At 35.2% G+C, this 15,567-nt stretch overlaps 1 protein-coding gene across 4 annotated transcripts in view; it reads left to right on the top strand.

Annotated features, from left to right (window-relative positions):
- Pkc53E (Protein C kinase 53E) overlaps positions 1–15,567 on the top strand; it is a 150,421-nt gene that overhangs the window by 23,181 nt on the left and 111,673 nt on the right. For all 4 annotated transcript variants that reach the window (XM_089103125.1, XM_089103126.1, XM_089103124.1 and 1 more), the window contains exon 3: positions 10,084–10,312. In XM_089103125.1, coding sequence (XP_088959251.1) covers positions 10,084–10,312 — 229 coding nt within the window. The remainder of the gene's footprint in view (positions 1–10,083; positions 10,313–15,567) is intronic.

Here is a 15,567-nt window from a genome sequence, read left to right on the forward strand (position 1 = left end):
AAGACGAATAAATAATCATATTTTTCTTTTATTATATACATAGAAAATTAACAATACTTTGAAGAAAAAGCACATTAGAAAGGAAAAAATTCACTTTTTTTTTAATTTATTTATAAGAAAAAAAAATACCACATTTATATGGGCACAGACAGAGAAAAAACACTTTTTTTGTTTATTTATAGAGAAAAAAAATACAGCATTAAATTAGAGAGAACTTGAAAAACTATCACTTTTTGAATGAAACATTTACAAAAAAAAAAAATCTGCTCTAAGTCAAAAAGATAACTTTGATATTGTGGCGGTGCGCCCCCCCCCCACTGGCGGCGGCCGCCCCCGGGCCGCGAGCCCCCCCCCCCCGGGCCGCGAGGCCCCCTCCCCCCGGCCGCGAGGCCCCCCCAAATTTTTTTCGAAATAATTTACAGGACTTTGTTTAAACCGACACTTTCCTTATAGATAACCCAGTTAACCTGTGCTTACGTTAAATAGTGTCCAAGGGGAAGGGTGGTCACATCAGTTTGGCAAACAGAGACCTTTTCTGAAATGATACTCATGGCTATTGTCTCTACATTTACAGTAAAGTTTCTGTAGTTGAGAGAACAAATTTCCAGCAATTTGGCTCGTGGAATTGTATTTTCAGTAATACAATTCCTATAAATGTCCATGTCGAAATTCTTATCCACATAGCGCATGGGTAATCCTTTGCAACGTTTCTTGATTTTTTCGTCGTGTTTCTGTATAAAGTACACCTTCAGACCTACAAACATACCATGGGATATCATGTCGCTTACCGGTTAAGATTTAAAAAAAACAATCAGAATGTGCTCTACACGTTTCAATATCGAGCGGTAAATAACCCACCCATTAGGGTAGTCCATCCGTGAACTGATAATTTAACTATGCGCCAAACCGTCAATTAGATTTGGAGTTTTTACTTTTAACAGTAGAGAATCCATGTCACTGTAGCAGACCTCTACTTGCCCCTTTTCATGCCACTGCACCCTAGCCACATTGTAGTAGAATTCCAACATCAGCTTTTTAGAGATCTCCAAGATTGCACTGCCTGCAGCAATATTTTTATTAAGGACAATGTGTCCTTTTTTCCTATTCAATAGTACCATGTCGGGGCCAATGATTGTAAAGAAAGTGTAATTTGGATCGGCAATAATTCGAGCACATTGTTCAGGATCGGTCACGACGTCACAACGATTCCTATTACGAACACTCTCACACATTTTGCCTAAAGCTGAGTTCAAAGTGAGCTTCTAAATTTCTTTTTCAGCCTTCGTCTGTGCTTCAGAACCTTTGCTGACAAAAGTGTCAACAAACATTTTTAAATACGGTTTTGACTAAACTCGAGTGCTCGGTGAACCTTTGTGACGTTGAAACCGTTGTTGCACATCCATTTTAAAGCTACATGATGTACAACTATGTTTTTTTTTTGACAGAAGGTCAGTAATAAGTTTTTGTTTTGAAGGTGTCCAATGCAATCTGTCCACCTTAACTATACGCCTATTGCGAGGGCTCAAAGAGTCATTAGTCACAGGTCTATTGATGCTCGGGAAAAAAAAATCCTTTACTGAATCATGAAGTTCGACTGGTATCTCTCCGTCAATTACGAAAAAAAATCCAATTAAATTTGTCTCCTCAACACTGTTAATGTCGGGGACGTAGTTATCTTGAGGATCATTGAGCCAGTTACAGTTGCCACAAGGTAGCATATAATTGGACATGGCCCAGGGATACACAGAATTCATATCGAGGAAAACTGCATCCGATTTTGTCCCCGTCTTCTCTCCTGTTGGAACAGATTCGAAGATACGGTCCCCAATATTAACAAAACCCCCCCTCATAGACATCTTTATGAAAAAGTGCTGACCTATATCCGTAAATAGTCATATTTTTTCCCCATTCATACTTAATAGGCGTTCCAGTACTAGATGAGGCGATGAAAAATGATAGTCCTAAATGAAAATTAAATTCCTTTAAGATTTTATCCGTATTTTTACGCATAATTTCTAACAAGATTCACAGGTCACTCGACAAATACACTTTGCAGTAGTAACAACCGTTTTTATACCCCCTTTCTGCCCAAACTTTTTTAGCAAAACTGTATTCCTCGGGGGTGCACCTACGATCGTGAAGACTGTCGTAAAACGATTCAATTGGAGGAATAGTTTCCTCGGCGAATTTCGACATGGAATAATAAGGATCACAAGGGTGGATCCCCTTGGCTGTTAACAACCTCTATGAACCTTATGGAAATTGTATATTCTACGGGGAGTTAGAGTTTAGACTGTCGTCGTTATTCGCCACCTGAAATGATTCGCTCTATGATTTGGGGAAAAAACCGCCTGAATCTAAAAAGCATCATCAAGTCATGTGATCACTTCCGGCTTCAAAAAATTTCCACAGAAGGACCAAAACAATAAACTTTTATGATTATTTATGTCTGATCTTGAACGTAAAGCTGTCTATCACCTATGCATCACATATTGTTCCATTTCTTTGAAGATGTGCCAATGCTGGTAGCACATACTTTAGATCGTAGTTAGCATTATGTATAAAAACAGGAAGAAAAAGTTGCTGTTTAATTTTTAAATTACATGAATTGTGAGCCCACCCTCGAAAGTTACTTTTTCCCGTTGAATTGGGGTCAATAAGGTGATTGTGGTCCTGGACCGCGTCTTTTGGGGCAAAGGCACCCCTACATACCCAGCAAATCATCTCCTTTTCCAGCGCCAGTTGCTTTTTATCCAACAATGTCATTGGGTAATTGATGTGACGCTATCGTAAAAGTGCTCCGTTTGCTGTTTTTATCAAGGAAATCAATAACTTTTCCATACTACCTTCCTCGTTCATAGTAAAAAAAAACTCTTCCAGCTTCATTTTATTGTTAGAATCGCGACGAACATTCGTATAGGAAGATGCAACTAGTTTGTGTTCCTTGACTGTATCTGGCATTGATAAATCTGATACATCAATCAGTCTTGTTTTACAATTCAAAGACTCTTTGTCAGATTGCAGCAGAGAATTTTGAAATTTTTTAAATTGTAAAATGTCCTTGCCTTCTGCCGGAATTTCAAGTAGCCTAGTTCTGAGAAGTTTGCAAGACTCCATTTGATCCGAAAATGTTCACTCGGATCTAACTGAGTCGAGACACAAGTAATAATAAAGGAATTCTCCTCTTTGTTCTTGACTTGACAGAGGAGTTGACTTATTGCAGTGACGGGGAAAAAATGACCATAAGAATTTACATCTTTGGGAGGGTCGTAAATAACCCATACCCAATTTTTAACATTTTCCACCATCGGTGTCCTCACTGAATACAAAACCCCTTTTTTATTTCTTTTTTTTTCCCCATCTACAAATTCAGTGTCATACTGGAGAACAACCCCCCCCACCCCAACATTTTCAGTTTCTTTTTAAAAAATGCTTATTTATTTAAAGGACACCCGATAAACAACTACTAAAAAATAAAAAATTAAGTTATGGCAAATTTTCACGCCATTACGTGCAAGTTCGTCGAGATTTTTCATTGACGATTCTTTGTTTAATGTTTTATGGGCTGCTGTTAAAAATGCATACTTAAAACATTGCAGCCCCGTGTCAAATTTGAAACCTTGAACCCCTCCTGTAGCCGACAAATCAGGGTGGCATTTTATTCTGTTACCTGACCCCCCCCTTAAAACAAAGTTTTTTTTAAATGTACTGAGATTCAGATCCATGTGTTCAATGTATAAAATGGTGGCGCCACTCCCCCTCTCATGAAACGTGTCCAAAGTTGATATTAATTTTATCGCCAAGTTGAAAAAGTTATCCTCGAATTCATTTAGACCTGGGTAAAAAGTCTGGTTGCCAGTTGAAAAATGAAAATAAAAAATTTCCCCAGATGTCCCCTTCTGTAGATAAACTTTTTATACACCGATGCTTTTACTCCCCCTTGACCCCCCCAGGTCTGAATCTGAATCTCAATTTTTGCTTGAATTCTGTCTAACTATGGAGAACTTTCACAGGGTCAGTTAAAATAATGCCCGCGTTTTCCTCGGTAGGGTTAAAATCTACCCTATATGTTTGTATGTGACTTTGAGCAGACTCAAAGAGACGACAAAGTGACGACATACTCAAAGTAACGACATACTCAAAGTAACGACATACTCAAAGTGACGACTTACACATAGAGACGACACACACACACACACACACACACACACACACACACACACACAAACACACGCACACACACATACACAAACGCTCACACACACACACACACACACGCTCACACACACGCAGAGACGATACACACACAGAGAGAAGACACACACACAGAGACGGCACACACACACACACACACACACACACACACACACACACACAAACACACACACATACAAAAACATCGCAACGTTTGACTAATAGCAATAAAATAAAAAAAAAAGTCAACCAAATATTTGTCTCACTACCCCATTTAAAAAAAAAGAACTTGAATCTTTTTCCTACAAATCTAGCCATCCGTAAGAAATAGCGGTCAGACAAGAAGCAGATTCCTTTTCCTACAAATCTACCCCCCCCCCTTTTTTTTTACCCCACCCCTACACACGCTTTTTTTCTTCAATAATGACCCTCTTTAGTAAAAACACACACTCGCATACAAGTAGCTGATTATAAATTGTTAGCCGAACAAACGATGATCGTTTAATTTTGCTTAAATTAAGACTTCAAATGAAATATGGACAAAAAATTTCACGAGAAGTTCCTTATTTCATTGAAGAATACACGGAGCAAAGACAGGTTTTTCATGTGCTAAGTTTTGTTAAATCTTGAAGGAATCTGCATTTGATTAGGCTAAGAGGCGCGTGCTGACCCGGTATTTTTCTTAACTTTAGTACATGAATGCCATCTCTGAGTCGAATGTAAAAGTTAAATTATCAGCAACTTGTTTAAAAAGGGAATTTGTAAAACGAAATTGTGAGTACGCTATAAAGTTGAAAGCTATCTGATAAATGGCGCTTACCATAGAAGTTGCAGTTAGCTCGTTACAAAGTGACCATGGTGCATAGCGAATAACGCTTTCTATCATCGAATTCTGTGCTGAGTTGACACTGTCATGAGAGGGCCCTGGTTGGTCCAGAGAACTTTCAGCTTGCATTGATGTGTTATCACCCCATCTTGGTCTCTTTTCGGAGGGAGGGCAAGAATCCAGCTCAACATCCTTAAAAAGAAGAAAAAAATTTAGTAATAAGCCCTCTTTTACAGATAAATTGCCCTCTAAAGTTTATTCTGATGTTTGTAGCACTTTAGAAATATTTAAAAAGCTTTTAAAATAAAATTTTTGAAAATTTTGAGTTTGGACGGAAGGGAAGGAGGGAAGGGTAATTTCAAAAACATCTCCCCATAATATAATTTGACCTATAAAGTCAATTCTGATGTTTGTAGTGCTCTATGTCTTAAAGCTTTACAAATATTTAAAAAGCTTTTAAAATAAAATTTTTGAAAATTTTGAGTTTGGAGGGAAGGGGGATTTTAAAACCCTCTTCCCGTGATATAATTTGACCTATAAAGTCGATTCTGAAACTTGTAGTTCTCAATCTATTAGTGCTACTTTTTACAAATCAATATTTTTCTGCTCAAATGTTCCTTCGCGTACATACATTCATCATACTGAACAGCCTTGGGTGTCCTAGTATGCTACCTAGACTTGAATATGCTTTAAACAATTAATAGCTTAATAAATACGTCTTTCAAAATTTCACTTTGAAAGGAGGAAGATCGCAGAAACAGGTTTTCAATCATGACAATGAGCCAAGATATTACCTGCTAAGCTTTGGAAATTGTTGTATTGTTAAGAGGATTACGTGAAAAGTCACAGTTTGAACGAAATAACTAAAACTAAAGAATTATGACCGTAACACAACAATTGAGGGGTTGGGTTTTTGTTTTACATAATAGAAAAAAGCATACTTAGCGTTTTCTATCGAATATAATCATTATATTTTAAGATTTTGTATTGTTGGAGGGAAGGGGGGGGGGGCTAAGTCCCTCCTGAAATTTGAATTTACGAGTAAAACGATTTTTTTTTTTTAGCACTTTCAAAAGAGACATCTTAACCAACCTTTGTGATTTGAACGAAATTCGAACTTTAGTGTAAGGAGCAAGATATTGAAGGGGGAAGGCGACCTTTCATATCTGCCGAAACTAATATGCAAATTCTATTTTAATTTTTCATATACAATGAACCAAAATCAATGTGAACATGCCTCTCTTTTTTTTTGAATATTTACTAAAATTGAAATACATGGACTGTTTAATATTTAAAAGAAGGAAGCTTTTTTTAAAAAGAGGTAACCACACAGTGTAATGAAGGAATTTCTTCCTTAACTTAATGACGAGACAATTTCTTTTTATTATAATAACGAAAAAATTTTACTTACCAGAAGCTGCTTAGAATATTCCATATCTATGTAAATGATCGCAAAAATACCGATACTGATAGGTTGAATGAACTATTCAAACTGTAGAAAATCCTAATTTGAAACCTGAATATATACAAAAAATAATTGAAAATATTAACAGCGAAACAAGACACGCTGGTTTTCTAACACGGGCTTACCCTAAAAAAGACATGTATACCGTGAATTAGAAATCCGGTAAATTGTGTCAGAAAAACTTGAACCAAACCAGATTATACCTACCAGAAACCTGTTTGGTACGGGGGCGCACGCAAAATAGTACCTTGGTTACTACTCATAGGTTTGGTCGCTGCAGGAATCAATAGCTATTTCTACCGATTTACCATTTAGTTCGCCACATACTTTGTGTGATTCTGCAAATGCGCAAGTTTTCATATTCTCCGGGCTTTTAACCCATGCGGTTCTCTTATACGTTTGAGACTTTTTCCAATTATCTCGGGATCGATCATTTCTCCGGATTGTCTTGTCTTATATTTGCCCCATCTTCCCTTGTTCTGTAATTATTGTCGTAATTTTTTTTCGCGCTTCAGCAATCTGAGGCGTAATGTCCTCGTTTATTACAGTTATAACAGGTAACGTCATACTGTTCCTGTTTTTGGCCGTATTTTCTACCGTCTTTATTTGGGCAATTGGTGCTATAGTGGCCGCCCAAGTTACAGTGGTAGCATGTTACTTCTCCTTGTGTTTGCCATATTTGGCTAGCATTCTTTTTATTTTCTGTGTACGGGTATTCTTTTCTACCATTTCCTCCTAACCTTGGTTTTTGTGGGAATGCCTCCCTTTTAATTTCAGTGTACCTGTGTGCTAATTCGGCCATTTCTTAAATTTTTTTTGGGTTTTTCTCTTTTAAGTACATCCTCATATTTGGATAGGTATTTTCTAAGAATTGTTCCATCGCTGTCTTATTAACTATTCCCGTTATTTTATCTTTTATTTCTTCCGGGTCTTCTAATATTGTATAATTCTCTATCTCCAGCCATTTTAAACACATATCTTTCAATTTGTACCCGTATTCTTTGTAAGTTTCGTTGTCTCGTTTTATTTCGCTTCTAAACCTTCTTTGAAAGTGCTCGGGGAAGAGCTGAAATTTTTCAAAAATGGCTTGTTTTAGCCTTTCAAAATCTTTTGAGTATTCCATTGGTAATGCTTTACGTGCAAGTTGTTATTTGTAGTTAAGGAGGGGTTTTATTCTCGTTACCCAGTGTTCTCTCGGCAATCCACTTAATCCTACCGTTTTTTAAAAACTGTGTATGTATAAATTTGCATCTTCATTTTCTTTCATATGTTGAAGATTTACTTCTTGCATTATTTCTACTGTAGACGATTTCTACTGATCTTGGTAATTTCTTTCTGCAATCAATTCCCTTATGTATTTTCTTTCCTCTCTGTCAGCCTCTTCTTTTTTGTCTCTGGCTATCCTATCAGCCTCTTCCTTTTTTTCTCTGGCTGTCCTATCAGCCTCTTCCTTTTTTTTCTCAGGCTATCCTCTAAGCCTCTTCCTTTTTTTCTCTGGCTATCCTATCAGCCTCTTCCTTTTTTTCTCTGGCTATATCTCTGTCTCACATGAAATTTAATATTTGTTGCGCTGTATCTACTTGAGTACTCTTTCACGAGCTCCTACTGGAAGTTGAGTTTCTACTACTCCTGCTACTTGGCCTACTCTGAATCTCACTGTTATTATATTCTCTTAACTCGTTTTCTGCGTCTACACGTTGTATAATATTTTCTTCTCCCTGCAACTCCCCTACTTTTTGTACCTTCTTTGAAGGGTGAGTTTGTTTTGTTATACCCGTTCTTTCTTGTAATAATTTTTCCTCATGTATTATCGCCACTGTTTCTTTTGTTCGGATTTCTCTATCTGCGAGTAATTCTTTCTGTACTTGCTTTAGACTTTTCTCTTCTTCTCTGTTTCGTACCGGGGATCGCTCTATTACTGATTTTGGTTTGAAGATATCCTCTTCACATGTCTCAGAAATGTCTATTTCATCTGTTGAGTGATATATGGTTCTATCTGATGGTGTTTTTCTTAGGGTATTTCCAGCGGGAGTCGCATACAATTGTGTGTCTGAATCCGATTTTTGTTTATTCGCGGTAGATCTTGTCTTAATTCTTCGTTTGTCCACCGTTATTTTAAGATTTATTTAACGTATTTCGTTCAAATGCAAATACTTTTATCCATGTTTCTTTTTCTCCTTTTGTGAAAAATTATTTTCTTTTAATTTGTCGATTATTTGTGGGTGGCCCAGCCCCCCTTGTCTCACAAGTTAATTATTCGCGTGATTTTTTGATTATTAAATTTTATTACTTATTATTATTCGATTAGGCACAGCTCAGATAAAAATTTTCACCTTACGATTTTTATATATAGCCTCTGTAACTAAAATAGGATACTTTTGTAGGCTAAATTACCCTGTCTCTTCGAAAGCACGGAATTTTTTTAATTATCAGATATACTAATAGGACCTTAACTCGCTGCCACCACTTATTGGATGTTTATTGTGCGGGGTCACCACTTTTAAAGGCAAAAATGGCGCAAAGAGTTGCTATGCCACTTACTGGAGGGGGACGATCCCTCTTTGGCCCCAAATTAGTGGGATTTCCGCGGTGTCTCCAACGGTTCCTTTATACTAACGTGATCGGGTGCTCTATGGCCACATTTAAAGCCAAAGTTTACCGATAAGATTTTCTAATTAACCCTTTAGTCTCGGCCTAAGCTGAAAAGTAAAATAGGTACATAGAAAAATTCTTACTGTATTAACACTCACGCTGTATAAAAACGAACTGAACTAAAAAGGACAAATTCTCCCAGCCCGCAAACCGCAGCACGCGTTGGGGGTTACCAGGGGTGGTAAATGAATCTTTCCAGCCAATCCCAGGACTCCTAATATACTGGCCAATCTCCCTAACTGCGCACTTTTTCTCTCGTGGTCAATGAAACACGTACGCAGTTAAGAGGACCCGAAATGGCGTCAAAAAATAATAGGAAAATTAACATTTATTACTTAAAGAAGGAAAATAATGAAGGGGCCCAAAGAAATGAATCTGGGAGGGACATTTATCTGTCAAAACTGGGACCAAGGGTTCCAACATATATATATATATATATATATATATATATATATATATATATATATATATATATATATATATATATATATATATATATATATATATATATATATATATATATATATATATATATATACATATATATATATATATATATATTGCGTCAGAATGTTCTTTGAAAAACAAGTTCATATAAAAAACAAAATTATGGTATTTAGTTTAAACCAAGAACATTCCCTTTTCAAAAAATATATCTTTTTAGATACTTGATTGATTGATTGATTCGGCTTGTAATGTACTACTTGATTGATTCGGCTTGTAATGTCTCAAACATTATTATATAATATTACATTTTTATATTTTGTTAAATTCAGTTTTACTGATCTATGAACACGGATTTTTTCTAACATCCGTCCTCTGGGTGAGAAGGCCTCAAACATTGTTATCATTAATGCATGGTTTTGACATGTTCTGTGGAGTAATCTCATCAGAATCTTGCGAATTATTATCTCCTTGACAATAAATTATCTTGATTTGTTTCCAGCGATTTGAAACCCGAGGATAAAGACCGTCGATTGCTCATTGAGATTTGGGACTGGGACCGAACGTCCCGAGACGATTTTATGGGGTCGTTAAGCTTTGGTATTTCTGAAATAATCAAACAACCTGTTGATGGGTGGTTTAAGCTACTGACAGAAGAAGAAGGAGAGTTTTATAACGTTCCCGTGGCAACTGAAGGTGCTGACGTTCTTCAGTTGAGACAACAAATGAAGGTTATTTTAGTCCCTTTTTACTTTTTTACTTGGGGGCTTAGAAGGGTCACGGAAAGCATTTTGGGCCTGTATAGATTATAGCAGTAAATTATAGGTAGTGAAAGTCGTAGTCTTGCATAATATTATTAAGTTTTGCTCTATGATTTCTCAGAAATTCTCAAGTGAAAGCTGTCACTAGTGGCTTGTTAATGTACGCTATGGTTTGACAGTTGATGGTGTGAAATCATGCGAGTTTTAATGGTTTGATGTTGTTTTGTTATATTGTTGAACATGGTCCCTTTTAAATATCGTGCCCTGAGGCGGGAAAACTTTTGTCTAAATCTTAACAGTTTCGTTATTTTTTAGTTGTAAACAGTTTAAGAGATGCATTCATTGCGATACCAAATAGCACCTTACGATCCAATGTGTCTTCATTGAGGCTTTTAATCTGTATTCAACGGTTTTTAATCTGGCTCATCTCGGTTCATTGAGTATTTCCTGCAAATATGTCCTATAGGCTTATTTATTTTTCAGCATAGGATCTAATAGATATTTAACTGAAATATTCTGAAAAATGATCAGTAGATTTGACATGATTGGATTGCTGAAAACATGATTTAGTGTAATTCGGGTTATCTGAACACTTCGAAGTCACCTCCTTCTTGTAAGACTTCCTCCTCCCCCACCTCTCCCCACGCTTAAAAAAATTTGACGCAATGAAATCACTTCATTCAGAGGGTTATATTCGTTTACGATATGGATACTCAGAGGTTCGGCAGCTGCCCTCACATTATGGAAACGATGCTTTTAATAGTAAATATTACTGCAACTACTACTACGAACTAGGCACTGCAGCACCAAGTTGCCTGAGGCCAAAACAGTTGTGCACGCTCTTCCTCCACCCCAATCTCTTCAAAGCCTCACTTTCCCCTCCCAAGAGGTTCCAACATCCTTTGTCTTCCTTATAAGCAATTCTCACCCGATTCGAGGATGACAGTAGAAAGGCCTTATTGAGTCGTGACAGTACCACGTGTCTTATGGTTACCTCACTGAGAATGAAAAAACAGGAATTTTATCTCTTGAAAAACCGTGAATTGTGTCACTGTGACTGATGTTTTATTGTATTTATATGAGTGTTTTTATATTTATTTTATGTTTTTCTATGATGTAAACATCAAATTATTGATGGTTTATTGTTTTTGTCAGTGAGAATTTGAAAAACAGGAACTTTCTCACATTAATGTCTGTTTTTATGGTTTTTGTCAGTGAGAATTTGAAAAACAGGAACTTTTTCACATTTATGTCTGTTTTTATGGTTTTTGTCAGTGAGAATGGAAAACCATAAACCACGTGGTAATGTTCGGACTCAATAAGGCCTAACCTGAGAAATTGATTTACATAATCGCTAGGGGAAATTATTGATTCACGAAGGGGAGAATGAAGAAACATTAAGGCTTCTTTAATCTTAGGTCTGAGTGATAAACGTTCTTTAGGTCAGAGAGAAAAATTAATATTCTATTTTCAAATAGGGCTTCATCGATCTTTAGTGTCAGGACTTATAAATGACATCACTTGTTATCTCGGAATTATGCGGGAGTCTAAAGAGATAGAAATTCTATTTTTAAATACGGCTTCATGGAGCTTTGAGTCGGAGAGATAAATTGATATTCTAACGAAACCCTAATAGTTTAGCTAGGAAAATTTATGAGATGAAGAGATTAACGTAGGAAAGGGTTTCCTAGAAATTTGAAATGCGTTAGCGCAGAGTTGCCAAACAAAAGGAACACGCTGAAATTACGTTTAGGGATTATTTGGGCGAAACCGTTTTATCCATTTTATGGGATTATTTCGGCGAAACATTTAGAGACATTTTGAAAGAAGATTTTAGGAAAGGTTTTAGAAGAGTATTTGAGGGTGAAACTCTGTGGTCGTTATAATACACAAGTTCCATTTGAACAGTGTCTTGAGGTCCTCTAACCCAACCCCCAATAGCTACCATCGCCCACCCCCCACCCGACGGACCCCGCCCGTACGCAAATCTCCCCCCACCGCCCCAAGCGCCCCCGCCCCCCCAACGCCCTCCTCAGACCCTCAAAGACCCTCCTCTGGTCCTCAAAGGGCCCCCGGACCCCCAAAGGGCCCCCCACCCCCGGACCCCAAAGGCCCTCCCCCCGGTCTTCAAAGGTCCCCCGGGCCTAAGAACCACCACGAGCCAGGAAGGCGCCGCATGGGGATGCGCCACGGGTCGGAGGATGTGCCACAGGGATGTATCGAAGGGATGCGCCGCAGGGATGCGCCGATTTTTGTTAGAGTTATTGGTTACTTTAAGTTTAGTTAAATGGTTTATGCTTTACCATTATGCTTCATGTTGAGTTGGAGGGCAGGGTTTGTTAAGTATGTAGTGGTTTTAGCTTAGAGTGTTTGTTGAAGTTCTAGTTTAGTTTAGTTTTAGTTTATAGTTTAGAGTTTTAGCTTAGAGTCTTAGCTTAGAGTTTTTGTTAGAGTTCTAGTTTAGTTTAATTTTAGTTAAGAGTTTGATGTTTTACCTTTGATTTTCAGTTAGAGTTATAGTTTAGTTTAGTTTTATTTAAGAGTTTATAGTTTTTAGCTTATAGTCTTAGCTTAGAGTTTTTGTTGAAGTTCAAGTTTAGTTTAGTTTTAGTTAATAGTTTAGAGTTTTAGCTTAGAGTATTAGCTTAGAGTTTTTGTTAGAGTTCTAGTTTATTTTAATTTTATTTTAGAATTTAGAGTTTTAGCTTAGTCTTAGCTTAGAGTTTTTTGTTAAAGTTCTAGTTTAGTTTAATTTTATTAAATAGTTTGATTTTTTTACCTTCGAGTTTCAGTTAGAGTTTTAGTTTAGTTTTAGTTAAGAGTTTGGTCTTTTACCTTAGAGTCTTAGATTAGAGTTTTAATTTGAGCTCTAGTTTAGTTTATTTTTAGTTAAGATTTTAGAATTTTAGATTAGATCATTTTTTTGTTAGAGTTCTAGTTTAGTTTAATTTTATCTAAGAGTTTTATTTTTTTAAATTTTATTTTAATTTATATTTATATTTTAGTTTTATTTAAGAGTTTATAGTTTTTAGCTTAGAATTTTTATTAAAGTTCTAGTTTAGTTTAGTTTTAGTTAATAGTTTAGAGTTTTATCTTAGAGTATTAGATTAGAGTTTTTGTTAGAGTTCTAGTTTAGTTTAATTTTAGTTAAGAGTTTGATGTTTTACCTTTGAGTTTCAGTTAGAGTTCTAGTTTAGTTTAGTTTTAGTTAAGAATTTAGAGTTTTTAGCTTAGAGTCTTAGCTTAGAGTTTTTGTTTGTGTGTGTGTGTTAGTTTTTGTGTGTGTGCGATTTTTTTTGGTTTTGAACATATAAATTATATTTTACTAAAATAATCTATAATAATCGTTTGTTTATTTTTGTGTAATAATTTTATGTGGTTGTGTAAGTTTTTGTGTGTGTGTTTGTTTTTGTGTGTGTAATTTTTTGTGTGTGTGTAAGTTTTTTTATGCGTGTGTAATTTTTTTTGTGTGTGTAAGTTTTTTTTTTTTTTGTAAGTTTTTTGTGTGTGTAAGTTTTTTTTGTGTATGTAATTTTTGTTGTATATGTAAGTTTTTTTGTGTTTTCGTAAGTTTTTTTGTGTGTGTGTATGTTTGTGTGTATGTTTATTATTGTGTGTGTTCTTCTGTAAGTTTTTGTGTTTGTGTTTGTGGTTGTGTGTGTGTTAGTTTTTGTGTGTGTGTGTGTGTGTAAGTTTTTGTGTGTGTGTGTGTAAGTTTTTGTGTGTGTGTGTGTAATTTCTTGTTTGTTTTTTAGTTTTTGTGTGTGTGTAAGTTTTTATGTGTGTGTATAAGTTTTTATGTGTGTGTAAGTTTTTTTGTGTGTGTCAGTGTGTGTGTAATAAGTTTTTGTGTGTGTTTATGTTTTTGTGTGTGTGTATGTTTTTGTGTGTGTTATTTTTTGTGTGTGTTTTAGTTTTTTTGTGAGTGTTTTAGTTTTTGTGTGTGTATGTAAGTTTTTTGTGTGTGTAAGTTTTTTGTGTGTATTTAAGTTTTTTTTTGTATGTAGTGTGTGTTTAAGTTTTTGTGTTTGTTAGTTTTTGTGTGTGTGTAAGTTTTTTTGTGCATGTGTTAGTTTTTGTGTGTGTGTTAGTTTTTTGTGTGTTTTTAATTTTTTTTTGTGTGTCAGGTTTTTGTGTGTTTTTAAGTTTTTGTGTGTATGTATTTTTGTGTTGGTGTGTAAGTTTTTGTGGTCGTTTTATTTTTTTTTTGGGTGAAAGTTTTTTTTGTGTGTGGTTTAGTTTTTGTGTGTGTGTAAGTTTTTGTGTGTGTGTGTAAGTTTTTGTGTGTGTGTGTAAGAGTTTTTGTGTGTGTAAGTTTTTATGTGTTTGTAAGTTTTCTTGTGTGTGTCAGTTTTTGTATGTGTGTAAGTTTTTGTGTATGCGTAAGTTTTTTTGTGTGTGTGTCAGTTTTTGTGTGTGTATGTATGTTTTTGTTTGTGTGTGTGTAAGTGTCTGTGTGTGTGTGTTTTTGTATTTGTGTTTGTCTGTGTTTTTTTAAGTGTTTTTTTTTTTTTATTTGTTTGTGTGTTTGTGTTTGTTTGCGTTTGTATGGTCGTGTGTGTGTGTATTTTTTTGTTTTTGTTTGTTATTTTTTGTGTGTGTAAGATTTTTGTGTTTGTTTTTGTATTTTTTTGTGTGTGTGTTAGTTTTTGTTTTTGTGTAAGTTTGTATGTGTGTCTATGATTTTGTGTGTTTGTAAGTTTTTTTGTGTTTTTGTAATTTTTTTTGTGTTTTTTAGTTTTTTTGTTTGTGTGTAAGTTTTTGTGTGTTTGTGTAAGCTTTTGTGTGTGTGTTAGTTTTAGTGTGTTTTTTAGTTTTGTTTGTGTATGTAATTTTTTGTGTGTGTTTTATTTTGTTTTTTTGTTTATTCATTTGTGTTTGTGTGTGTTTAAGTTTTTGTGTGTGCTTTAGTTTTTGTGTGTGTGTGTATTTTTATATGTTTTTTTTTTTGTTTTTGTGTTTGTATGTTTTAGTTTGTGTGTGAGTTATTTTTTTTTATTTTGTGTAAGTTTATGTGTGTGTGTAATTGGTTGTTTGTTTGTAAGCTTTTGTGTGGTAGTAAGTTTTTTTGTGTTTTTATGTTTTTGTGTTTGTGTGTTTATGTTTTTGTTTGTTTGTTAGTTTTTGTGTGTGTGTAAGGTTTTGTATTTGTAAGTTTTTGTGTGTGTGTGTAAGTTTTTGTGTGTGTTTAAGTTTTTTTGTTTTTTTAATTTTATTTTTTGGGT

The sequence above is a fragment of the Artemia sp. Qi Xiang Cuo genome, chromosome 17, assembly GCF_049724085.1.
Source record: "Artemia sp. Qi Xiang Cuo chromosome 17, ASM4972408v1, whole genome shotgun sequence".
NCBI classification, from domain to species: Eukaryota; Metazoa; Arthropoda; class Branchiopoda; order Anostraca; family Artemiidae; genus Artemia; species Artemia sp. Qi Xiang Cuo.